The 25144-nt window shown below is 34.9% G+C and overlaps 1 protein-coding gene across 7 annotated transcripts in view; it reads left to right on the top strand.

Moving 5' to 3' along the window:
* Positions 1-25144, top strand: part of Ppp4r4 (protein phosphatase 4 regulatory subunit 4) — a 96920-nt gene that overhangs the window by 60400 nt on the left and 11376 nt on the right. For 5 of the 7 annotated variants that reach the window (XR_002389603.2, XM_013066769.3, XM_021245079.2 and 2 more), the window contains 9 exons: positions 3445-3550; positions 5119-5266; positions 9654-9798; positions 12036-12077; positions 12170-12244; positions 14668-14737; positions 15154-15252; positions 15545-15638; positions 16733-16800. Coding sequence is in view for 5 of the 7 variants with exons in the window: in XM_013066769.3 (XP_012922223.2) it covers positions 3445-3550; positions 5119-5266; positions 9654-9798; positions 12036-12077; positions 12170-12244; positions 14668-14737; positions 15154-15252; positions 15545-15638; positions 16733-16800 (847 nt within the window). In the remaining 2 variants the exon portion in view is untranslated. Of the gene's footprint in view, positions 1-3444; positions 3551-5118; positions 5267-9653; positions 9799-12035; positions 12078-12169; positions 12245-14667; positions 14738-15153; positions 15253-15544; positions 15667-16732; positions 16801-25144 lie in introns of all 7 variants that reach the window. The other 2 variants (XR_002389604.2, XM_004837056.4) reach the window with 2 other exon arrangements.

Below are 25144 nucleotides of genomic sequence, written 5' to 3'. Positions count from 1 at the left end.
TAGTTCTCTTTCTCAGTTGGGCCTTTCTCTGCTTTGGGGATCAAAGTGATGCTTGCTTTTAGGAATGAATTCAGGAGTATTGCTTCCCTTTCAATTTCATTGAAGAGTTTAAAGAGTGGTGGCAGTGGTTCCTCTCTAAATGTCTTGTAGAATTCCGTGGTGAAGCCATCAGGACCCAGGCTTTTCTTAGGTGGTAAGTTTTTAATTATGTTTTCCATTTCATTGAGTGATATTTGGTTGTTTAGAATTTTTAGGTCTTCTTCATTCAACTTTGGAAATTTATACGTATCTAGGAATCTGTCCATTGCTTCTGTGTTTTCCATCTTATTGACATTTAGGTTCTCAAAGTAGGTATTGATGATCCTCTGGATTTCTGCTGGGTCTGTTGTAATTTCATTGTTTTCATTCCTAATTGCATAGATTTGGGCCTTTTCTTTCCTTTTCCTGATAAGGTTGGCTAAGGTTTTGTCAATTTTGTTTATTCTTTCGAAGAATCAACTCTTGGCTTCATTGATTTTTTTTTTATTGTTCTCTTAGTCTTTATTGCATTGATTTCTGCTCTGATCTTTGTAATTTTCTCTATTAAATTAGCTTTGGGTTTGTCCTCCCCTTTTTTTAAAAGCTTGAGGCTCAGCATCTGGTTCTTTAATTAGGCTTGCTCTGTTTTCCTAATATGAGTATTTACTGCTATAAATTTCCCTCGTAAGACTGCTTTCATTGTGTCCCATAGATTCCAATATGTTGTATTGTCATTGTCATTTAATTGAAGGAACGGTCTGATTTCTTCTTTAATTTCCTCTGTGATCCATTGGTTTTTCAGAAGTGTGTTGTTCAATTTCCATGTGTTTATGAAATTCTTGCAGTTTCTTTTGCCATTGATCTTCAATTTCATCGCACTAGGGTCTGATAATACATAGGGGATAACGTCAGTTCCTTTGCACTTACTTAAACATGTTCAATGAGCGAGTATGTGGTCTATTTTGGAGAATGACCCATGTGCAGCTGAGAAGAATGTGTATTCTGATTTGGTTGGGTGGAACACTCTGTAAACATCTGTTATGTTCATTCAAGAGTTTGATTGAATTCTAGTATTTCGTTGCTTATGTTTTGTCTAGTCGATCTATCTATTTGTGACCATGGGGTATTGAGGTTCCCCACTACTATTGTATTAGTGCTTATTTGAATTTTCATGTCCATTATTATTTATTTTATGTAGTTGGGCACAGTAATGTTTGGTGCATAGATATTTATGCTTGTCATCTCTTCCTCTTGGATTGCTCCCTTTACAAGGATGTAGTGTCCTTCTTTGTCTTCTTACTCAGTGTTGGTTTGAAATCTGCTTCATCTGCAAAGCGAACAGCTAGCTACTCCTGCTTTTTTTTTTGAGTTCCTTTCACACAGAGTATTGTTTTCCACCCTTGAACTTTCAGTTTATGAGTTTCTTTTTGAATCAAGTGTATTTCTTGTATGCAGCATATTGTTGGATCTTGCTTCTTGACACATTCTGCCAGTCTATTTCTTTTGATTGTGAGTTGAGACCATTAACATTGATGGTTATAACTGATATGTATTGACTTATCATTGTCATGACTTTTTCTTTTTGTTGGATTCTCTCCCTTTGCATTTAATTTCTTGTCATGCCTGATGGATTCATTCTGCTGGGCTTCCTGGGTTGTGATCTTTGTTGTCTTTTCCTAGGATATTGTCTAAAACTTTTTGGAGTGCTAGTTTGGTATTCATGAAGTTCCTAAGGTGCTCTGTCATGAAAGTATCTTATTTCTCCCATCAGTTTTGAAAGATAGCTTTGCAGGATACATCAATCTAGGTGGGAAGGTGTTTTCCTTTAGGGCTTGAAATATGTCACTCCAAGCTCTTTTTTGCCTTGAGGGTTTGCGTTGAGAAGTCTGCTATGATTCTGATGGGCTTTCCTTTGTATGTGATTTGTTTCTTTTCTCTAACTGATTATAATACGTTTTTCTTTTGTTGGGTTTGTGGAATCTTAACTATTTTATGCCTATGTGTAGATTTTTTTTGATCAAGACTAGTTGGAGTCCTATATGCCTCATTTATCTGTATGTCAAGTTCTTTTCTCCTGCTTGGGAAGTTTTCTGCCATTACTGCTGTGAAGAGTTTTTTTTATGTCATCTGCATTCTCTCCTGTTTCTTTATTTACTCCTGTCAGTCTTACACGTTATTCTTCTTTCCATCACCTAGAAGCTGCTGAATTGATTTCTCATGGTCCCTTAGTATTTTAAAGAAATTTTTCTTTTCCTGGTCACTAATTGCAGTCTTATCTTCTATATCTGAAATTCTGTCCTCACATTGGCTCATTCTGCTGTGTAAACTTTCAGTGGAGTTTTTAATCTCCTGGAAATCTGTTTGCATATGTTTTATGGATTCCATTTGTTTCCTGTGTTGGGATTCCATCATGTTACTTGGCTCCTCTAGTTTTTTCTATGTGTCTTCTCTAGATTTATTAATCATGTCTTGCACTATGGGCACAATCTCTGCTGTTATCTGAGAAATCATTTCTGATTTCATTTTTTCTAGATCCTCTTTTGTTGCCAGTTCAGGGAGTCCAAATGTTTGAGTATCATATTGTTCCATCTCATTTCCCTTTGGGGTTGCTTTAGGTGATCTGGAAGTCTCATTTTGAGACTTGTTTACATGTCTTCTCATTTTAACGGGGGTGGGGGGGTCACCTCCTTAGTGCTGGGGACAGTGGTATGGTGGCCTGGAAGGCTCCTCAGCACTGGTGGAGAGGATTTTCTTAAATACATGGTTTGACTCCAAATCCAATAAGGATAAATAGTGGAATTTGTTTAGAATGAAGCTTCTTGCCAGTGATATGACAGGAATTCAAAGCACAGAGAAATTGGCATACCAGTAAGAGTGATTGACCTGGTGTCCTTTGGATTCTAAGCTTTATCTGTATCATGGGCCAGAAATCTCAGGGGATGACATTGAGGTTGAAGATCCAGAATTAAACCAGAAAGATGGAAAAGTGTACCCCCTCATAGGATCTCTACATTTACATAGAATTGGCATATTTTGGGTGACATAACAGACACATATTGTGTTTTAGTAAATGTCTGTTGAATGAATGAGTGACAGAATTCAGGGAATTGTATAAAAGAATGGATGGCTGCTGCATATTTGAAGAATGTCTCATTTAAGATGTGGCAAGGAAATGAAAGCCAAATCTGGATAATTTGGACATGACTGCCAAATTAAATTAATTTTGTAATATGATGTATTAGTTGATTTGCCTGAGTGATAGGAACATTACATTACAAAGATACTTCCAGAAGGATATAAGTTCATTGACCTGAAAGGTGGTGAATATTCTTCTTTTAGCTAATAACATTAATTTGGTGATGGGGACAAATAATTAAGAATGTATATTAGGAAAGTGTAATGGTATTTCTTATTTATTTCTTTAAGAATGTCTTACCAGTCCAAAAGGCAGCTTCACGAACTCTATGCATTTTTCTACGATACAATCGTAAACAAGAACAGAAACATGAGGTTATTCAGAAATTAATTGAACGTAAGTAATCAGTGTCTTTTATTTTAAAAAAGAGAAAGTAACCAAACTAGGTGGCCTTAATTAAATGTGACTTGCATTATGTCTCATTTTTCATTAGGCTGATGTTGGTATATATCTAGTTTGCGCTTTAATTTTTGTAGGTTAATTTATGTTTGTTTTGGAAATCTCTATGGCAAGATATATCTGTGGTGAATGAAAGTAGTAATTCTTTTGTGAATTTGAATACTTTGAGAAATTAAAATATGTAAACTTACATTGAAGGTATAGTTTCTACCTTGATGCAATAGCAATTGGAACTAAAGTATGAATAGAGTATTTATTTATGAATTTACTGCTTTAAATTCTGTTTTCAATATTAATAGAATTGATAGAATATTTTTATTTGTCCTTAAATAGAATTAACAGTACATATGAATGTAAATCTGGTAAGCCTGGGTGGTTTTAATGTCTTAGGAAGTTAAATCATGGGTTGAGGGTCTAGCACTGCCTACGTATGCTAGGCTCTGGGTTGATCCCTAACACTGTTTAAAAGAAAACAAAAACACCTAAGTGAACAAGGTTAACACATGTAAATATATTTGAAATTGTTAAGGGCTAAATACAAGGTAAAAATCTTCAGTGAATTGTTAATTCCAAAACTAGTGACTCATACCTGGACATGCTTAGTGAGTTAGGTATTAAAACCTTGCTGTGACTACTGTTTTAATGTTTTTGTTATAATGTTATTTAACATAGGCAGACAAATAATGGAGTTTTCTGGTTATTGGAATTTACCATTTTAAGCATAGGTAATCACTTTTCAAAAAAACTAGAGTGCCTTATAACATTCCATTTAAGAAAAGTTAAGCTCAGTATACTTTAATCTTTCTTTTTGCTGTCTCCTGTAATTCAGTTTTCATTTTCCATTGGTAGGACCTCACATTTAGAATAAGTTTTATTTTGAAAGAAGATTCTGTTTGGTTTTGAGTGCTAAAAGTTTTTACATTTGAATATTTATGTAAAAAGGAGAAAATTATCCTGTAAATATTGACTTGAATTGTCAGTAATACCATTTAATATGACTTTATCCACATCAGAGTATTTTTTACGGAAACAAGAGGAAGAAAACAGTTAATTTGACTATGAAAAGATTTTGAAGCTAGAAAGACCTGCATTTGAATTCTAGCGAAAGTGAAGCTCTCTGAGGCTCAGTGTCCTTGCCTTTTAGAAGGAATAAGCATGTGGATCCTATTGGATTGCTTTTCAGGGTTAAATGAGATATCATATGCAGAATATTTAGCATATAGTGAGTGATCAAGAAATAGTATATCACCTCATTCAATAATTAAGTAATGTTTATTAAATTCAGTACAATGTTAGTATAACTTTGTTGGTTTTCAAGGTGTCAGTCTACAAATCTGGGATCTATAATATGATTTTTGCCTCTTTTGTATTTGTTAAACAAAATGTGTAAATAAAAAGACTTGTCATGGATTTTGTGGGTTTAATTTTGTCAGGGAAAAAAAATCACTAAAAAAAAATCAACAGGGAAAAAAATCAACAGATGATTGTTTTGTGGTTGTTTCCAGAACTGGGCCAAGGAAAAAGTTACTGGAATAGACTTCGATTTTTGGACACCTGTGAATTTGTCATAGAGATCTTTTCCAAATCATTTTTCTGTAAATATTTCTTTCTACCTGCTATTGAGCTTACACATGATCCAGTAGCAAATGTGAGGTATGTCACCACTCCAAGAAAATAGTTGAAAACTTTTGTGTGTCTCGTATATCTATTATAATAATAAATATTTACAAAATCTTTTCCTTAGTTGAAAAATCAAGTAAAAGATTTATACTCACTTTCAAATTTTTAGTATTTTTTTCTAAAAATTCACTTAATAGCTGTACATGTTTATGAGATATAGTATGACAGTTTCATAATGTATACAATGTATAGTGAAAAAATCAGGGTAATTAACATTTTCATCTCTAAACATTTGTCATTTCTTTTTGTTGGAAGACTTCAAACTCCTCTCTTTTAGTTCTATATATATAATAAAATTATTGTAAAGTGCAGTTACCCTATTGCTATGGGAAACTAGAACCTGTTCCTTCTGTCCAACTGTATTTTAGTGCCAATTACCTCCTTCTCTCCATGGCCCCTCTCCCCCCAACTCTTCCTTCTCTCCAGCTACCACTGTTCTACTCTCCAAACGTCAGCTTTTCTAGCCTCCACATATAATGGTGAGATCATGTAGTATTTACCTTTTTGTGCCTGCGTATTCCTTTTACATACTGTCTTCCAGTTCACCCATGTTGCTACAAATTACAAGATTTCATTTTTTATAGCTGAATAATAGTCCATTGTGTACAGATACATTTGCTTTACCCATTCATCTGTTGATGACATCTCGGTCGATTCCATATCTTACTGTTGTGAATAGTGCTACAGTAAGATCTCAGTAGTCTTCACTGAAGAGTTTCAATAGGACTTGGAAACATACTGTTCCAACACTGTCTCAGATCCTTTGTCTTTTTGGACTGAGAGAACAGAAATCCAAAGCCAGCTTGGCAGGGTCTGGCTACATACATTAGCATCAGGAGAAGGTTAAGTAGTATTGTTAATTTACCTATCATTAGGATTAGAGAAACAATCGTCAACAGCCTTGTCACTTCAAAGTTGACTTGAGCATCTGTCCATTCTGGGGCCATTTGTTTAGGGAACCAGGGCTGCTCTGAAGTCTTGTCTTCTATGTTCAGCTATCTTACACTTTTGAAGTCTAATAAATTTTAATTGGATTTGACTTGGAACAGACCTGAAAATGGCTTCCTTGTGAAAAAGAATAAATATATTTTGCTTTTTTTCTCTTTCCAAATAATTGTATTATTTCCTTTTGTGGTGGTGGTAACATATAATATGACATAAAATTTACCGTTTTAACCATTTAAAATATACTGTTTCGTGCCATTAAGTACACACACATTACATAAGAGCCACTTTTACAGTTTTTAATGAAACAAAAAGAATTTTAAACCCTCAGCTATTAGATTTCTGTGTTCAAGCTCTGTGTTTCTGTTCTGAATTGGACACCAGGGCAGTAGTCCAAAGACTTCCCTGAACAGAATTCTAGTGCTCCCCGCTGGGTTTTCACTTGTGAGTCATCCATAGTTTTATGGTGTATGACTTACATGGATCCTTTTTAAACACTGGCTGGATATAGGAATATGCAAAACATAATTTTTTAATAAGAGTTGGCAAGGCAATATGCTGGCATAGATTGGCAGTCTTACCGGTGAGATCTATAACAAGACTTGTCAAAAGATATTGGAAACTTCATTGTAAGAATTCTTTGATATCCTTCCTATTTGAGAAAGATCTTTCTCCCTACTTCTTATTTCCTGTCTTTTATTTTGCTTTTTATTTATAATTTAGTTTCTTATATAAGAGAAACCATGTTATAGTTAAGCTTGTGTGTGTGATTTATTTCACTGAACATTGGAAGGAAGAGGGAGAGATGGGAAAGGAAAGTGAATGAAGAACGGACTTAAGACATGTTATGCATGTGTACCAACTCCCCACAAGGAATATAAACATTATGTACTGCAAACATGTACCAATAAAAATAAATAAATTTAAAGAAGATTTTCTGAACACTATTGCATGGGAACAAATACATTGGTTTTCTATTTTTGCGGTGAGAAAATACAAAACATAATTGCATTAGTTGTCATAGTTTGTGCATTTTACTTGCACTGTATACATGAGTGATAGGGTATTTCTGATATCTAATGTAAAGTGCAAAGAACCCATTGAGAATTCTTAAAATTTAGCTGTTTCTAACAACTGGGGAGTCTGACCATTTGTTAACATTTTGTAAATTGAAGTTGTGAATCTAGAAAAACAACTTTCAAGGTGATTAATTATCACTTCTCAAGCAGTTGACAAGAATAATTTGAAAGGATATGAAATCATCTCTACTCTGGTCACTGACAAATAATAGTGCAGACTCTCAGAGAAAGCAGTCAGCCAACTCAAAAGCTACATGGAGATTAATTAAATGTCACTTCATGAATTTTGGGGACTTGAGAGTGCTGAGATCATTACGTAGCCGTTTGTCTTGGTTCCCACTCCTTCCTAGGGAGTTGCCAGCCAAAGAGATGGATCCGACAACACCATATCCCACTGGGATTTGGGGCACCAAAGCCTTTACTCAGTGTGATAGGGATGTGCAGATAGAATGAAAGCCATCACAGGAGGATGGTAGGATCATGTAGGTTAGGATAATTTCTGGATCCATACTGCTTGAGCTGAAATTCCATCTCTGTACTAGTTGTGTGTCTTTGGGCAAACTACAAAACCTCTCTGTGCACTGATTTTCTTAATACCTAATTCATAGGGTGTTCTGAGGAATACATCTGTGATGATACACATAAGAATTCAGTTTACCAGAAAGATTTGGTCCCTAATCTCAAGAATTTGATAATTTTATGGGCTCAGGAATCTCACAAAGATAAATCAGTACCATGGGTTTTGTAGCTTCTGCTAAGTATAATTTTCTGCATATGGCTGTGCAATAAAGAATGAAGTATGTATTGACTGTAAAGTATTTTTATATTTCCATAAGTGAATATTTAAAATTTAAATTAACAGAGTTTAGACAGCATTGAGGCTGTACAAACCCTATTGGTATTCAGAGAAGCCTTTCTTTTCAACTGTAAGAAATGAAGTAGTTTCTTTCTGGTGGGGCCACGTTGCTATGCACAGTGCTGAGGATTCTAGAGGAAAAGCATCTGCACCCTTTTAGATGCATAAAAAGCAAATTTTGTTGAATGTGAAGAATTCAGAACTGAAAGACCTGCTGAGAAAGCAACTTGGAAACTTGGTATGGAAAAGTGATCTGGAGAGCATGCAGATGAATGAATGAATGCAGCAGCTGTAAGTGCGACAGCCACCGAACATCCCTGACTAAAACTGGCCTTGGCAAAAGGGAGCTGGAGGAGCCATTTCTGCAAAGGCTGTGTTTACTCTCCTGGGTTTCCTCTTGGCTCTCCATCATTCTTCAGCTTCTTGTGTTTCTTCTTATCAACCTAATCTGGGCTAAGATGGTGCCTTAGACTGTTTCCCTTTTATGTCTTCTCTTCCTTTACTTGTTACCTTAGTAGAACTCTCTCCACTCTCGTGGCTTAATATCATCTGGATGCTAAGATCCTGACTTTTATCTCCTGCAAGGCTGTCCTCCTGGATCACACTCACCAAGCCAGCTGCCGCTTCACACTTGATCTGTGCAGAATTCAATCCTGATCTTCTGTTGTGCTAGTTCTACAGTCTGCCCCACCTCAGTAAATAATCATTTCATCTTCCTACTTTCTTAGGTCAAAACTAACTCTTTTCCTCTTAATCCCTCAATGTAAGCCATTGCTTACAGAATATATCCAGAATCCATTGCTTCTCATCACTTCTACTGCTATTACTCTGGCTTAATCCACCCCCAGCTCTTGCTTGAATTATTGCAAGGGCCTCCTTTGTTGTCCCTCTTCTCTCCATTACCACCTACAGTCTAATCTCAAAACAGCAGCCCATGAATACTTTTAAAAGTCAGATCACTTCACTCCCTGGTCAAAACTTTCCAGTGCTCCCTACTGCACTCAAAAGAACTGAAGCAGCCCATCGCCCTGCAGTGGCCTCTCGTCACCACTCCAAGGTCTCCTGCTAATCTCACTTTCAGTCTGTTCTACCACCAAGGCCCATTTACTAATGGGGACCAGTTTCCTGGGGGCAACATGAAGGCAAGCTCCCCCTATCTGCTAGTAATATTCTCTAGATATCTGACACCCCCTTGTCTTCTTTTCCTGCTTTGTTTTTCTCTGTAGTATTTGCCATTTTGTCTGTTTATTTAATCTCTCTTTCCTACCCCCATACTGAATGAAACTCTTGAAGAGCAGAGAATTTTATTGGCTTTGCTCACATATTGTGTCTTGGTAGCCAAACTAGGGACTGCTTGGCATATAATAGACATGTCACAAACACTTGCTGCCTGAATAGAGGAGCCTCCGGGCTATTAAAAACTTGAATTTTCTTTCAGTTTTACATTACTGTTATTCACTGTAATACTAACTTATTGCAGAATGAAACTGTGCTGTCTGTTGCCCAAAGTGAAATCAACTCTAAAGATTCCTGCAGATAAGCACCTGCTTCAGCAGTTAGAAATGTGTGTGAGGAAACTCCTGTGTCAAGAAAAAGATAAAGATGTTCTGGCTATTGTAAAAAGAGTAAGTATCCTTCTTGCTTGCATTGTTTATTGCAGTAGTAGCTTTAGCACTTTAGCTTAATAGGATAGCAGTATGTTAAGATGTTTATGTCTTTGCCAGAGTAGTCTTAGTGAATGATTTGATTGGTGTTGGCTGTAAGTGGCTATGAAAGTACTTTCTAAAGGATCTTTAAATATCAAGCTTTTACTGCTAGTAGTACCAGCTTCCCAAGGGAGAGCTTGGGATCAATGAACATAGCTAGATTAATAATGAATGCTTCATTCCCCAGGTTTTACTTATAAGTAATTGCAATGCAGTAAAACTCTGTTGGTAGAATTGGGAAAGTCAGACTTTATACAAACAACCTTGGAAGGGCCCTCAAGAGTCATTTCAGTGGCCTGTTTGGCTTTATGAAAGTGTGAGACCTAGATATGCTGTGTCTGCTCAGGACAGTATGGTAAGTGACAGAGCCAGACTAGGACAGAAACCTTGCACCTACCCCTGAGCACACTTCTTTCTAAATAGTGTAACGTTGTTTTATAATTTTAGGTATTGTTTTAGCATGATATCTTACATGGATTGTTTTGGAATGTTGGAAAACTAAAGCGGTAAAAATTTGTATTAGTGGACTCAAACTTTAAACTACTTTGCAGTTTTCAAAAAGGTCCTATACTGAATATGTCCTAATATTGTAAGATCAAGTCAAACTAAAGTGGTTACTTTAGGAATATGAATGTGAACTTTAGAGCACGTTTTTGAGCATTTCTTTGCAGTTTGAGAGATTAATTTATTAATGTTACAAATCAGTGATGGAGAACCTTTTAGAGCTTTCAGTGATATAAACAGCATGCTATGACATGTGCACTATAGGTTCATCACCACTGTTATAAATAAATTAGCATCATTGGTGAGAAAAAAAGAATCTTGCAATTCACCCCACTCCTTTTTTTTTTCTTGAGATCATTGCCAGTGTCCCTGAGAAACTTGTAATAAAGTGATTTGATAACTCAGTATGATTTTATTTCATTGAGATGTGAATTCCTTCTTCATCAGTGGGAATAATCAGAATACCCATATAAATACATCAAATTTAAATATACACATAAACACATTTATTTCTATCAGATATTAGTGCTTACAGAAGTTTTTGCACTTATTTTAATTTGTCAAAATAATAAACGTGAGTTATTTACTTTTTCAAAAGAAGTTATTAAGGGATAAACTACCTCCATAGATACAACAATAATTAATGAATTATTAATCTTCAATGAGTTCTTTTGAATTACAGCTCTTATTTTAAGTATATTTCACATAATGAAGTCAATCTGTTCTATGAAAATTCCATAGTTTAATGTCGATTGAACTGAGATAGTAGCATGGGATCCTCAATGGGAAGATATGCAAAGCTTTGGAATAAAAATGAAATAGCTTACTCTAACTGGCTTTTTAATATAGGAAGTAATTTTATTTAAAAAGGGAGTATTTAACCAATTTATTGCATAAATTATAAATTTTTCATAAATTTTTGTATAAAAAAACCACATAAATTTTGTTTGTAGTACATAGCTTTGGTATATGAATATATAGATGTGCTTGATGTGGTCATTAGAATTACTTGTTATAGGATAGGCTTTAGAAGCACAGTGCTCTGTCAGAAACAGAATCTTTGATTAGATTGGCCATTGTTTGATTGGAATAATTTACTTCAGACTCATGTATTTGGAAAGATAAATACTAATTTTTTTAATTCATTAAGTTTATTGATACACTTTAGGTAATACAACTAAATTGACAGAATACTTTCAGAGCAAAGCCTTTTCTTTGGTTATAGTGTCATCATAATAAACAGTTTCTGTAGAAGAAAGTAACAATTTTAAGGCAACTGATAGCTCACTTTATGTATAGTTAAAGACTTTTTAAAAATTCAAAAATGATATTTCTGAAAATTCAGAAAAGATTGGCTCTGGGATTTATGACAAATTAGTTAATGCATAAACTTGCTATTTAAAATATTCCAATAGACTTTCTCTTCTTAAGGTTAAAAATTTCTAAAAGTAAAATGGATCCTGACAGTAATATTTAGAAGTTAATTATAACTACAATGTACAGTTGGGTAGAATTTCAAAATTTCTTGACTTAACGGTTCACATAATGCAGAAGTCTTCTCTTTGAATCTCTCTGGGAAAGGGAGTCTCTAAGAAATGATTGATTGACTGAATTGAATTGCTGTTGAATAATTCTACAAACTTTTTTTCTAGACTGTGTTGGAATTGGACAGAATGGAAATGTCTATGGATGCTGTAAGTACACGCTGTACCTTATACTAAAAGGAATATTTAAAAATCGATGGATAGTTATCACTCATGTTTGACACTGTCATTTTAAACTTTAGTTTCAGAAAAAGTTTTATGAAAAAGATTTGTTGGATCAAGAGAAAGAAAGAGAAGAACTGCTTCTTTTTGAAATGGTATGCTGTTTTCGTAATGCACACACACACACACACACACACACACTCTTTTCTGGTAGTTTTAACTGTGCTTTGTTATTCAACTTTCTTTCAATTTCACATTACATTTTTTAAGTAACCAAAGAAGAGTTATGGATTTCTGAAATCTGTTCTTTTATGACCTAGAAGACAAACTATATTTGAGAATCTCTTTAAAAACCATTGAAGTAAATTGCAATACAGCTAACTGCATATATTTAAAGTGTATAGATGATAAATCAACATATGAAATACATCCATTATCCCAAAAGTTTCCTGTTCCACTTAGTAATCTATGTCTCCTTCCAGTTCAGTCCCCATCATCTGCTCAGCAAATTTATATCACTATAGATTAGTTACGTTTTCTAGAATTTATATAAATTGAATTGTAGGTAGTCGTTTTAAATTTTTACTTATTTTTTTATTAGTCCACGTTGGCAGTGCATAATGTTTGCATTCCTTGTGTGGAGTGGATACATGTACACAGAACATCTCAATTCCTTTTCCATCCCCTCTCCCTTCCCTCACCCTTCCATCTCTGGATCCCCTTCCCATTCGAGAAATATTTTTCTGCTTACTTCCTATTACCTGTTTTGCTCTTTATTTATAATTTGGGTTTCTCATATAAGAGGAACCATGTGATATTTAAATTTGTTTGTTTGATTTATTTCACTTAACATTATAGTCTCAAGGTACATCTATTTTCCTACAAATTAGTCGTTTATCTTTCTTTATGCCAGAGTAGTACTCCATTGTATGTGAATACCACATTTTCATCTATTGATGGACATATAGGCTGCTTTCAAGATTTAGCTATTATGAATTGTGCTGTTTTGATCATGCTTCTTTCCATCAGTATATTAATTTTGAGATTCAGCCATAATGTTGATTGTATCAATAGGCCATTCCTCTTTATTTTGGAGTAATATTTCATATTATGTGTGTAGCACAAGTTGCTTATCTTTTCACCTCTTAATGAACATTTGGGTTATTTCTAGTTTTGGAATATTACAAATAAAACCACTTTGAAATCTTTGGGTCTAAATATGTTTTCCTTTTTCTTGGGTAAATACTAGGGATAGAATAACTTGATCACATGATAGAATATGCCTATCTTGAAAATAAAACCTTTTTTCTAACATGGCTGTACCATTTTACATTTCCATGGCTCTGGTGGAGAGCTTTCAGTTTTTTGGTATTAGATTATAAGAATACTAATACAGATTTTGTGTATTAATCCTGTCTTATAAATTTGCTAAATTTCATTATTTCTAAACCTTTTTTAGATTAATTAGGATTTTCAATATATCTTCTTTAAATATAGCAAGATCACTTCTTCCTGTTGAATATTTATATCCTTCCTTTCCTCCCCCTTTCCCCTTATTCTTCCTTCCCTCCCACTTTTTGTTCTTATTATGAGGCCTAGCACCTTCAGTACAATTAAAGACTTCTCATTGAGTAAAAGTAATATAAGTGGGTATCCCTCTGTTTTTACTAATATTAGTGGGAAACTTTCATCATTAGATATGAAAGTAGATGTCTCTCACCAGATTGAGGAAGTTCCTTCCTTGTCTTAGTTTACTGAGAATTTTTATAAATGGTTGTTGATTTTTGTCAAATACTTTTTTTCTCCGTATCTAGAAATGAAATTTGGTTTTCTCTTTCATTCTGTTAATATAGTGAATTACACTAATCTTTTCAAGTAGTAATATACTTTTCAAGTATATTTGGGATAAAAACCAACTTGGTGATGACATATTATCCCTTTTTCCTATTGAATTATTGGCTAATGTTTTTGTTAAGGGATTTTTAATCTGTATTCGTAGATTCATAGTAAAATTGGTTTATAATTTTCTTTTATCATTTTTGAGGAGGTCAGATATTTTTATTACGTGTATCCTCCCATCGCCTCTATTTTCTGACAAAGTTTGTATAAAATTGGTTTTATTTCTTCTTTAATTTGTTTGATGGAATTCTCTTATAACGTGTGCACTTTATATATATTATACTTCAATAAAGCATTTAAACATACCCAGTAGAGTATTTCCTTTTCTCTCAGATTTTAAAAAGAAAAACATTACTTTTGCCATTCATAAATTAGAAATTGAAATAACCAGCAACAACAAATATTTTGCTCATAAGAACCAGTAAATATCTTCTAGAAAATAGAGCTTTACACAGCAATGCCAGACTTATTGCTTTAGTTGGAAAAACCTCCAAGGACAAAATTGTATAGCTGTTAAAATAGCACAAATCTGACAGAACCTTGAATTTATTAGATACAAATATGGGAGAAAAACATGTTTAAGAACTTTTATGAACTATATATGAATTGCTATAGCTTAGAGTAAGTTTTCATCAAAATAAGCTGTGCCATTAACACATAGTTATGGCTTTCATGACAGGAGCAATTAGAGAAGGAGAAGCAACAGAATGATGGCAGGCCCTCAAGTGATAAAATCTTTGAGAAGAAACGTAAGTGGCTTTCCTGTGTCTTCACTCACTTACCGAAGTACTGTTGCAAGCTGACGTTCTGATAGACCATGCTGAATTTTAATTTGGTAGGGAAAGTTGCTTCACTTTTTCTATTTTTCAGAAGTTGTTTTTGAAAGTTGGCTGTTTAATGTGGTACACATGTTCAGAATACATGAGTAAATGTCAGGAATCAGTGTGGAAGTTCAGATGCTTTGAAAGGAAAGCTTAAAGTTTGATAACAGCTGTCGGATTGTGAAATCGATCACTGAATGGCAATGACTGGCATATGGAACTATATAAAAAGGAGAATATTTGAAAAGGAGTGTGGCTTAACCAGGGATAATGATTTGTATTTTCTGTGTTTTATATTTATGGAGATTAATAAAGACTCAGAGGAAATTATACAACTTAAACAGGGTTTATTTTAGGCAGAGATACAAAGACACTGACACAAAGTCTGCCCAAAAGCATCCCCATTTCTGTTCCTGGACCCTCTTCTAGCAGCTCATCAACAAGTAAGAAATAACTTCTTTTTATGTCTCTTTCATAATCATGTTTTTCTTTTAAAAAATTAATTGCAGGAAAATGCATTCTGTTAGACGAGATATGTTATTCTAATGCATCTCAAGCCTTTTACCATTCATTCTCTGAGTAGTTCTTAGTGGGTAGTATGGGTAGCATGTGTTTCAGTGAGCTCAAACTAGTGGAAGAATCTCAGTTGTTTTTCTGAAAATAGTGGGGGTTGAGGTAGCTGAGGATGAAATGAGGATGAAATTGCATTTTCCTTCTTTCTGTTTATTACTCTAGGCAAGGAAATCAAGAAGTCCAAATTGATTCGAAGCCAATCTTTTAATAATCAAGCTTTTCATGCAAAATATGACAACTTAGAGAAATGTGCTAGGTATGACCTGCTGGCTACTTTCAACTTGGTAAATTTTATAGTCACACATATTTATTTAGGTGAAATAGTTACATTTTTGTAAAAATCAGAATTAATCTTCAATTTTTAATAGGCCAATAATCTGCCTGGTTTTATATGGAAAGATTATTATATTCTTAAAAAATAGTAAAATCTGTCAGTTTGCATAAAAATAGGTATCAGGGCATTGGAGGAAGAATATGACCATGACTCTGTGCAAGAACACTGTGGAATCCATGTACCGTTTAGGTATTGTTTAGGAGGAAGGTGGTGCTCTACTCTACACCATTGAACTTGTAAGCATATATGGGGAGGTCCCATTTGCTAGCTGTCACAGACATTCATTAGCTCTTAATATTGTTTCTGCCTATGAAGAGACCATAGGAGAAACTAAAAAAAAAAAAAAAAAAATATATATATATATATATATATACACACACACACAAATAAAGAGCAAAAGAGAAGATAAATAGGAAGTAGGGAGAAGTTCAAATAATTGACAAATTACTTATTCTGTGGTTTCAAAAGCATTTTAATATATATGTTAATTTGTTTCATTTATACTACTAGTTTCTCTTGGTTTATTGAAAAGAAAGTTTTGTGCTTTTATCTGTCGGTTTCTTCTTTATAAGAGAATCTTTTTCTCTATATTTTGTATTCTAAGTAACAACTTTGAAGATTATGACAGTGTATTAACTGTTGTTATTCTCTTATTTGTTATGAAATTTTGTTTTATTTTTCATAAGATTAAAAAAGAGATAACTTAAATGTGTCACAACAGAGTACTGACAATAGTTGAAGGTTTGGTCTCCTTTTTTAGTTCAAGAGACAAAATTAGAAATGGTTAGGGTTAGAAGGGAAACTGCATAAACTAAATGACCATGATTTTCATATGTGTGCTGTACACATGTGGTACTTACCAGCTGCATATCAGCTGACAAGCAAAGTCATTTTAAGAAAATGTCTTTTATAAGCATTCATCGCTCAAGTAATATGTTACAGAAAACATGTTTTACTTTTATTATAGCTAACTTATTTCAGATTTTCATTTTAAATAAAATCATGTTCTTTTCTAGTAAAACTACAGCAGGATATACACCTTCTGTCTCAGGGTTAACAAAGAATTCTGTGCTTTCACTAACTGGTAAGTAGCATTCTAGCTCTTCAAAAACTTGCTAAAATTAATAAGATATTATTTGCGTTAAGTGGCATTTCTTTATTTCTAGACACTGTTTTTTTTCTAAGTTTACATCTGTATCAAATCCCAAAGAAATTAAACTTTTCCCTAGCAATGAAGAAAATACTAGACTTTACCCACTTTGTTTTCACCATATCAAAATTCAGTTTTAATATGAAATGCACTTTCAAAAGAGGAAAAAGGACAACATGACAGAATGGTTTTACCATAGTCCAAGGACCTGTTCAAGCTGGACAAAAAGTTTTCCTATAATTATAAGGGACATTAAAAATAGTAGGAATTCATGCTGAATAATCAACATCGAAATATTTACCATATTAAGTATTTGAAAGTTTGTTCCAGGGATCAGCAAGCTTCTTTGAAGGGACAGATTGTAAATATTTCAGGCTCTGTTGACCAACTTGGCCTTAGTCACAATGTCTCAATGTAATGAAGTACAGACTAAAGAAAAAGTCACAAACAGATTAGGTATTCACATAGAAAAGAGATTTTATTTAATTATGGGTTTCAAGATGACGATGTCATTTGAGGAAACTTGAAAGGTATCCTAGGATCTTGACAGACAGAGATGGCTTTGGAACAACATTCATTCAGAGAACCAACTGAGCATTGGTGTCTTCAGGGGTCAACAACTGACCAGTGTGGCTAGAGTGAGGACCATATAAAAGGGAGTAGTGTTAGATAAAACTGAAAAGAACGCCAAAGTTGTAGCTCAGAAAGTTGGATTGGATACTTTGCAATTCCCATGAACCCACTGTTAATTGTGTGAAGACTTTTGCCTATTCTGAACTGCAGCTTTCCATCCAAAGTTATGTGGGCAAGGCACTGGGGAAAATAGTCAGGATTTAGGGAAACAAGTAGTAACATCCATTGTTAGTGGGTATCAAAATCAGTGGAACCCTTTTGGACAGCAGTTTGATAAAGATTATCAAGAATCATAGTTTTAAAAGTACACTTTGAGTTCAGAAAAAGAAAAATCACATTTCTAATGATCTGTCATGAAGCAATAAAATAAGGTCCATAAAATGTGATCAAACATGTCCTCATACCCTTGATATGATGTGATTAAAAAGGGCACTTTACCTGCCGTCTTTGCCCCAATCCAGAGCCTATTATAATCTTATGAAAAAATTTAGGCAAAACCCAATACAGGAGCATTTAACAAAATATTTGGCCCATACTGCTTAAAACCATGAAGGCCATCACAAACTAGGAAAGTCTGTCACATCCAGGGAGAACTTGAGGAGACTAGACAAGTAAATGTGATGTGTTATCTTGGGTGCAGTCTTTTTTTTTTTTTTCTTGCTAAAATGCTCAGGTATCCTCAAATTTATTTATTTTTTTTGAATTTTATTTTATTGGAACATTTTAGGTATACAATGTAATGACATTCATCTTGGAAATTTGCACCTTTACATAGTCTCTCTCAGTTCTTATTTTTCCCCCTTCCCCTGCCCTCCTTTCAACCCCTCCATCCCTCCCTGTTTACAAAGACTTTGTTTCCATTTTTTTCCTTTTCTCATATTAATTCCATTCCCTTCTTTCCTTTCCCCTAGTCCTCCCACTTCCCCTTCCCCTTTGCCCCTTTTCTTCCTATTTCACATTATCTGTTATACCGTTTAGTCTTTATTTAGACTTTCAGTTTCTCACACTAGAGAAACTATTCAGTATTTCTACATGTGTCCTATTTATTTCACTTAGAGTATTGCTTCAATGTGCCTTCATTTAGCTATAAATATCTCTAATTTCTCATTTTTAATGGCTAAGTAGTACTCCATTTTATAAAAAAACCACATTTCCTTTATCCAGTCTCCAGTTGATGGGCAGTTGGGCTGCTTCCAAGTTTTAGCTATCACAAACTGTGCTGCTATGAACACGGATGCACATATATCATTGTGGTATGATTCTTTTATTTCTTTGGGGAAGATCCCCAGCAGGGGAATAGTGGGGTCAAATGGGACTTCCAGTCCTAGTTCTTTGAGACATCTCCATACTGATTTCCACAGTGGTTGCACCAGTCTACGTGCCCACCAGAAGTGGAGCAGGGTTCCTCTTTTCCCACAGCCCCGCCAGCATTTGTTATTGGTTGATTTCATGATAGCAGCCATTCTTTCTGGAGTGACGTGGAATCTCAGCTTCGTTTTTGTTTGCATCTCTCGAATGACCACTGATGTTGAACATTTTTTCATATGTTTATTTGCTATTTCTACTTCTTTGTCTGAGAAATGTCTGTTCATTTCAGATGCCCATTTTTGGATTGGGTCTTTAAATTTGGTAGGTCTGATTTTTTTAAGTTCTTTATAGATTCTAGATAGTAGACCTTTGTCTGAGGAACATCAGGTGAAAATTTTTTCCCACATTGTGGGTTGTCTCTTCACACTGCTGGTGGTTTCTCTTGCTGTGCAGAACCTTTTTAATAAGAAGAGATCCCACTTGTTGATTGTTTGTGCTATTTCACGGGCAACTGAGGTTTTGTTCATAAAATCTTTTCCTATGCCAATGTCTTCAAGAATTCTACCTAACCTCTGTTCCAGCCAGTTCAGCGTTTCTGTTTTAATATTTAGATCTTTAATCCATTTTGATTTTAGTTGAGTGCATGGTGAGAGATATAGGTCTAGTTTTAGACTTTGACAAGTTGAAACCCAGTTTTTCCAGCACCATTTATTAAAGAGGCTATCTTTCCTCCAGTGAGGGTGTTTGGCTCCTTTGTCGAAGATGAGGTGGCTGAGTGTGTTTGTAGTTGTTTCTGCATCATCTAATCTGTTCCACTGGTCCTCAGGTCTGTTTCTTTGCCAGTACCATAGTAGCTTTCTAGCATAGTTTCAAGTTGGGGGTTGTGATACTCCCTGCTATGTCTCTGTTGCCTAGAATTGCTTTTGCTATTGTGGGTCTCTTCTTGTTCCAAATGAATTTTTGGATTGTTTTCTGCAGGTCCGTGAAGTATGCTGCTGGGATTTCAATTGGGATTGCATTAAACTATATAGCAGTTTTGGAAGTATGGCCATTTTCACTATGTTGATCCTTCCTACCCAGGAACAGGGGATGTCTTTCCATTTTCTGATATCATCTTCAATTTCTCTTTTCAGAGTGCTATCGTTTTCAGAGAAGAGGTCTTTGATTTCTTTTGTTAGGTTGATTCCTAGATATTTCAGATTTTTGGGTGCTATTGTGAAAGGAATTGTTTGCCCTATTTCTCTCTCAGTGAGTCTGTTGTTCATGTAGAGGAAAGCTATTGATTTTTGTGTGTTGACCTTGTATCCAGCTACTTGACTGAATTTGGTTATTAAGTCTAGAAGACTTTTGGTGGAGTTCTTGGGGTCTTCTATGTAGAATATCATGACATCTGCAAATAATGACAATTTGACTCCTTTGTTTCCTATCTTTATTCCTTTTATTTCTCTTGTCTAACTGTTGTGGCTAATGTTTCCAAAACTATTATTGAACAGGAGTGGTGATAGTGGACATCGTTGTCTTGTTCCTGATGTTAGTATGAAGGATTTCTGTTTTTAACCATTTAGGGTGATATTGGCTATTGGTTTTTCATAGATGGCTTTATCAGATTGAGGTAGAGACCATCCATTCCAATTTTTGTAGGGTTTTTTTCATAAATGCATGTTGGATTTTGTCAAATGCTTTTTCTGCATCAGTTGAGATGATCATATGGTTTTTGTCCTTGGCTCTATTGATACAGTGTATTACATTGATTGATTTGTGTATGTTGAACCATCCCTGCATCCCTGGGATAAATCCCACTTGGTCAGGGTGTATGATCTTCTTGATGATCTTCTGGATTCTATATGCCAGTATCTTATTAAGGATTTTTGCATCTATGTTCATTAGTGAGATTGGCCTATAGTTCTCTTTTTCGGTTGGGCCTTTCTCTGCTTTGGGGATCAAGGTGATGCTTGCTTTCAGGAATGAATTCAGGAGTATTGCTTCCCTTTCAATTTCATTGAAGAGTTTAAAGAGTGGTGGCAGTAGTTACTCTCTAAATATCTTGTAGAATTCAGCAGTGAAGTCATCAGGACCCAAGCTTTTCTTAGTTGGTAAGTTTTTAATTACATTTTCAATTTCATTGATTGATATTGGGTCATTTAAAAGTTTTAGGTCTTCTTGGTTCAACTTTGGTAATTCATTCTTATCTAGGAATCTGTCCATTTCTTCTGTGTGTTCCATCTTAGTGACATTTAGGTTCTCAAAGTAGGTATTGATGATCCTCTGGATTTCTGCTGGGTCTGTTGTAATTTCACCCTTTTCATTCCTAATTGCATGGATTTGGGCCTTTTCATTCCCTTTTCTGATAAGGTTGGCTAAGGGTTTGTCAATTTTGTTTATTCTTTTGAAGAATCAACTCTTGGCTTCATTGTTTTTTTTTTTTTTTGTATCACTCTCTTAGTCTCCTTTGCATTGATTTCTGCTCTGATCTTTGTAATTTCCTCCCTTGAATGAGCTTTGGGTTTGTCCTGCTCTTCTTTTTTTTTAAAAGCTTGAGGTTCAGGATCTAGTTGTTTAATTAGGCTTGCTCTGTTTTCCTAATATGAGTATTTACTGCTATAAATTTCCCTCGTAAGACTGCTTTCATTGTGTTCCAAAATGTTGTATTGTCATTGTCATTTAATTGTAGGAACTGTCTGATTTCTTCTTTAATTTCCTCTGTGATCCATTGGTTATTCAAAAGTGTGTTCAATTTCCATGTGTTTATGAAATTCTTGCAGTTTCTTTTGCTATTGATCTCTTATTTCATCGCACTAGGGTCTGATAATACATAGGGGATAACGTCAATTCCTTTGCACTTACTTAAACATGTTCTATGAGCGAATATGTGGTCTGTTTTGGAGAATGATCCATGTGCAGCTGAAAAGAATGTGTATTCTGATTCTGTGGGGTAGAACACTCAGTAAACATCTGTTAAGTTCATTTGTTCAAGAGTTTGATTGAGTTCTAGTATTTCATTTCTTATTTTTTGTCTAGTTGATCTATCTATTTGTGATAGTGGGGTATTGAGGTCCCCCACTACTATTGTATTAGTGCATATATGACTTTTCATGTCCGTTAGTATTTGTTTTATGGAGTGGGGCGCAGTAGTGTTTGGTACATAGATATTTATGATTGTCATCTCTTCCTCTTGGTTGCTCCCTTTACAAAGTTGTAGTGTCCTTCTTTGTCTCTCTCAATCAGTGTTGGTTTGAAATCCACTTGATCTGCAAAGAGGATAGCTACTCCTACTGTTTTTCGTTTCCTTTCACATGGAGTATTGTTTTCCACTCTTGAACTTTCAGTCTATGAGTTTATTTTTGAATCAAGTGTGTTTGTTGTATGCAGCATATTGTTGGATATTGCTTCTTGACCCATTCTGCCAGTCTATTTCTTTTGATTGTGAGCTGAGACCATTAACATTGATGATTTTAACTGATATGTATAGACTTATCATTGTCATGACTTTTTCTTTTTGTTGGATGCTCTCCCTTTGCATTTAATTTCTTGTCATGCCTGATGGATTCATTCTGCTGGGCTTCCTGGGTTGCAATCCTCGTTGTCTTTTCCTAGGATATTTTGTAAAATTTTTGGGAGTGGTTGTTTGGTATTCATGAAGTTCCTAAGGTGCTCTTTGTCATGAAAGTATCTTATTTCTTCATCAATTTTGAAAGATAGCTCTGCAGGGTACATCAATCTGGGTGGGAAGGTGTTTTCCTTTAGGGCTTGAAATATGTCACTCCAAGCTCTTTTTGCCTTAAGGGTTTGCGTTGAGCAGTCTGCTGTGATTCTGATCAGGTTTCCTTTGTATGTGATTTGTTTTTTTTCTCTAACTGCTTGTAGAACTTTGTTCTTCTGTTGCGTTTGTGGAATCTTAACAACTATATGCCTATGTGTAGATTTTTTTTTTAATCAAGGCTAGTTGGAGTCCTATATGCCTCACTCATCTGTATGTCAAGTTCTTTTCCCCTGCTTGGGAAGTTTTCTGCCATTACTTCTGTGAACAGTTTTTTTTTATGTCATCTGCACTCTGTCCTGTTTCTTCGTTGACTCCGATCAGTCTTATGTTACTCTTCTTTGCATCATCTAGCAGCTTCTGGATTGATTTCTTGTGGTCCCTTACAATTTTAAAGCAGTTTTTCTTTTCCTGGTCACTAATGTCAATCTTATCTTCTATATCTGAAATTCTGTCTTCACATTGGCTCATTCTGCTGTGTTGAGTTTCAGTGGAGTTTTTAATCTCCTGGACATCTGTTTGCATCTGTTTTATGGATTCCATTTGTTTCGTATGTTGGGATTCCATCATGTTCCTTAGCTTCTCTCTAGATTTATTAATCATGTCTTGCACGATAAGCACAATCTCTGCTGTTATGTGAGAAATTATTTCTGATTTCATTTTCTTCAGATCCTCTTTTGTTGCCAGTTCAGGGAGTCCAGGTGGTTGAGTGTCAGAGTGTTCCATCTGGTTTCCCTTTGGGGTTGCTTTATGTGATCTGGAGGTCTGGTTTTGAGACTTCTTTATGTGTCTTCTAATTTCGATGGGGGTGGGGTGCAATGTGTGTGTGTGCGCACTGCTGTTTCCTGAATAACCTACCTCCTCTGCGCTGGAAGTGGAGGTATGATGGCTCAGAAGCCTCCTCTGTGCTGGGAGCAGTGCTACGGCAGCCTGGACGCCTCCTCTGTGCTGGGAGCAGTGCTATGGCAGCCTGGATGCCTCCTCTGTGCTGGGAGCAGTGCTACAGTGGCCTGGAAGCCTCCTCTGCCCTTTAAAGCACTTTTGACTGGAATATAGCAGCATGAGGAAAAGGAGGAGGGAAATGGTTCCCCAGGGCCCAGAAGGATCTGAGGCAAGAACTGAAGTCTTCAGATAGGAAAGTAGTTAGATAAAATAAAAGCTATATGGATTTTATTTAACAATGTATTGGCTCATATGTAACAAGTATAACACACTAATTAATGTAAGTTGTTAATAATAGAGGAAACTGGAAGTGGAAATACAAGGTATAATAATTGGGAAGGAAGCAGTAAAACTATCTTGTTCACAAAAGACAGGAATGTCTCTGTAGAACTTCAAAAGAATGGGCCAAAATACTCCTTGAATTAATAAGTGATTACAGCAAGGTCGCACTGCACAAGTGTAATATAGAAAAAAATCAGTTGCTTTCCTATATTACAGCAATGAAAGATGAAATATGAAATTAATACAGTTATATATTAGCAATAAAAATGAAATATTCAGGCATAGATCTAACAAAATATGTAAAGATCTAGGGGCCAGGGATTTAGCTTAGTGGTTCCACCACCTGCCTAGCAAGCACAAGATCCCAAGTTTGATCCCTGGTATCAAAACAAAAAAAAAACGAAAAACAAAATATATAAAGATCTTCATGAAGAAAACTACAAAACTGATGAAAGAAATCAAAGAAGGACTAAACAAATAGATATTCTATGTTCATGGTTAGGAAAACTTAGTATTGTCCAGATGTTGATTCTTCTTGAATTGATCTATAGATTCAGTGCAATCCCAAACAAAATTACAACAAGTTGTTTGTGAATATCAATAAACTGATTCTCAACTTTGTATGGAAAGAAAGAAGACTCAGAATTGCTCACACAATACTGAATAAGAACAAAGACAAAAGTTTCACACTACCTGACTTCAAGATTTCCTTAAAAAATTAAGCAATCAAGAAGGATGAAATAGAGAAGTACAAAATGGAACAGAATAGGAAACCTAGAAGTAGACCTATATCAGTACAGCAGTTTGATAAATGAACAAAGCTGATGCAGGTGAGGAAAGATAGTCTTTTCAACAAATGATGCTGGAACAACTGGAGATATATACGCATACACATACATATATATCACAAACCTAAAGGTAAAATGCAAAATTATAAAATTCCTACAGTGTAACAGGAAAAAAAATCTAGGTGGCCTTCAATATAGCCATGATTCTTTTAGATATCACATCAAAGGCACAATCCATGAAAAAATTGATAAGCTGGATTTCCTTAATGAAAACTGCTCTATCAAAGGCACTATCAAGATAATGAGAAGAGAAGCCACAGACTGGGAGAAAATATTTACAAAAGGCATATATGGTAAAGGACTGTTGTCCAAAATATACAAAAACTTTTAAAACTTATGAAAAACTAACAGTCTGATTTAAAAATGAGCAAAAACCTGAACAGATCCTTCACCAAAGACATAAATGATGGCAAGTAGACATATGAAGAGCTGTTCAACGTCATATATGTCACAGGGTAACTACAAGTTAAAACAATTGAACTATCACTACTCACCTATTAAAATGACC

This window comes from Heterocephalus glaber, unplaced genomic scaffold, assembly GCF_053883595.1.
Source record: "Heterocephalus glaber isolate CG9 unplaced genomic scaffold, H.glaber_assembly_v1.0 deba00001608, whole genome shotgun sequence".
Lineage (NCBI taxonomy): Eukaryota > Metazoa > Chordata > Mammalia > Rodentia > Bathyergidae > Heterocephalus > Heterocephalus glaber.
Note: the sequence above shows the minus strand (reverse complement) of the source record. Positions and strands in the feature narration are given on the sequence as shown.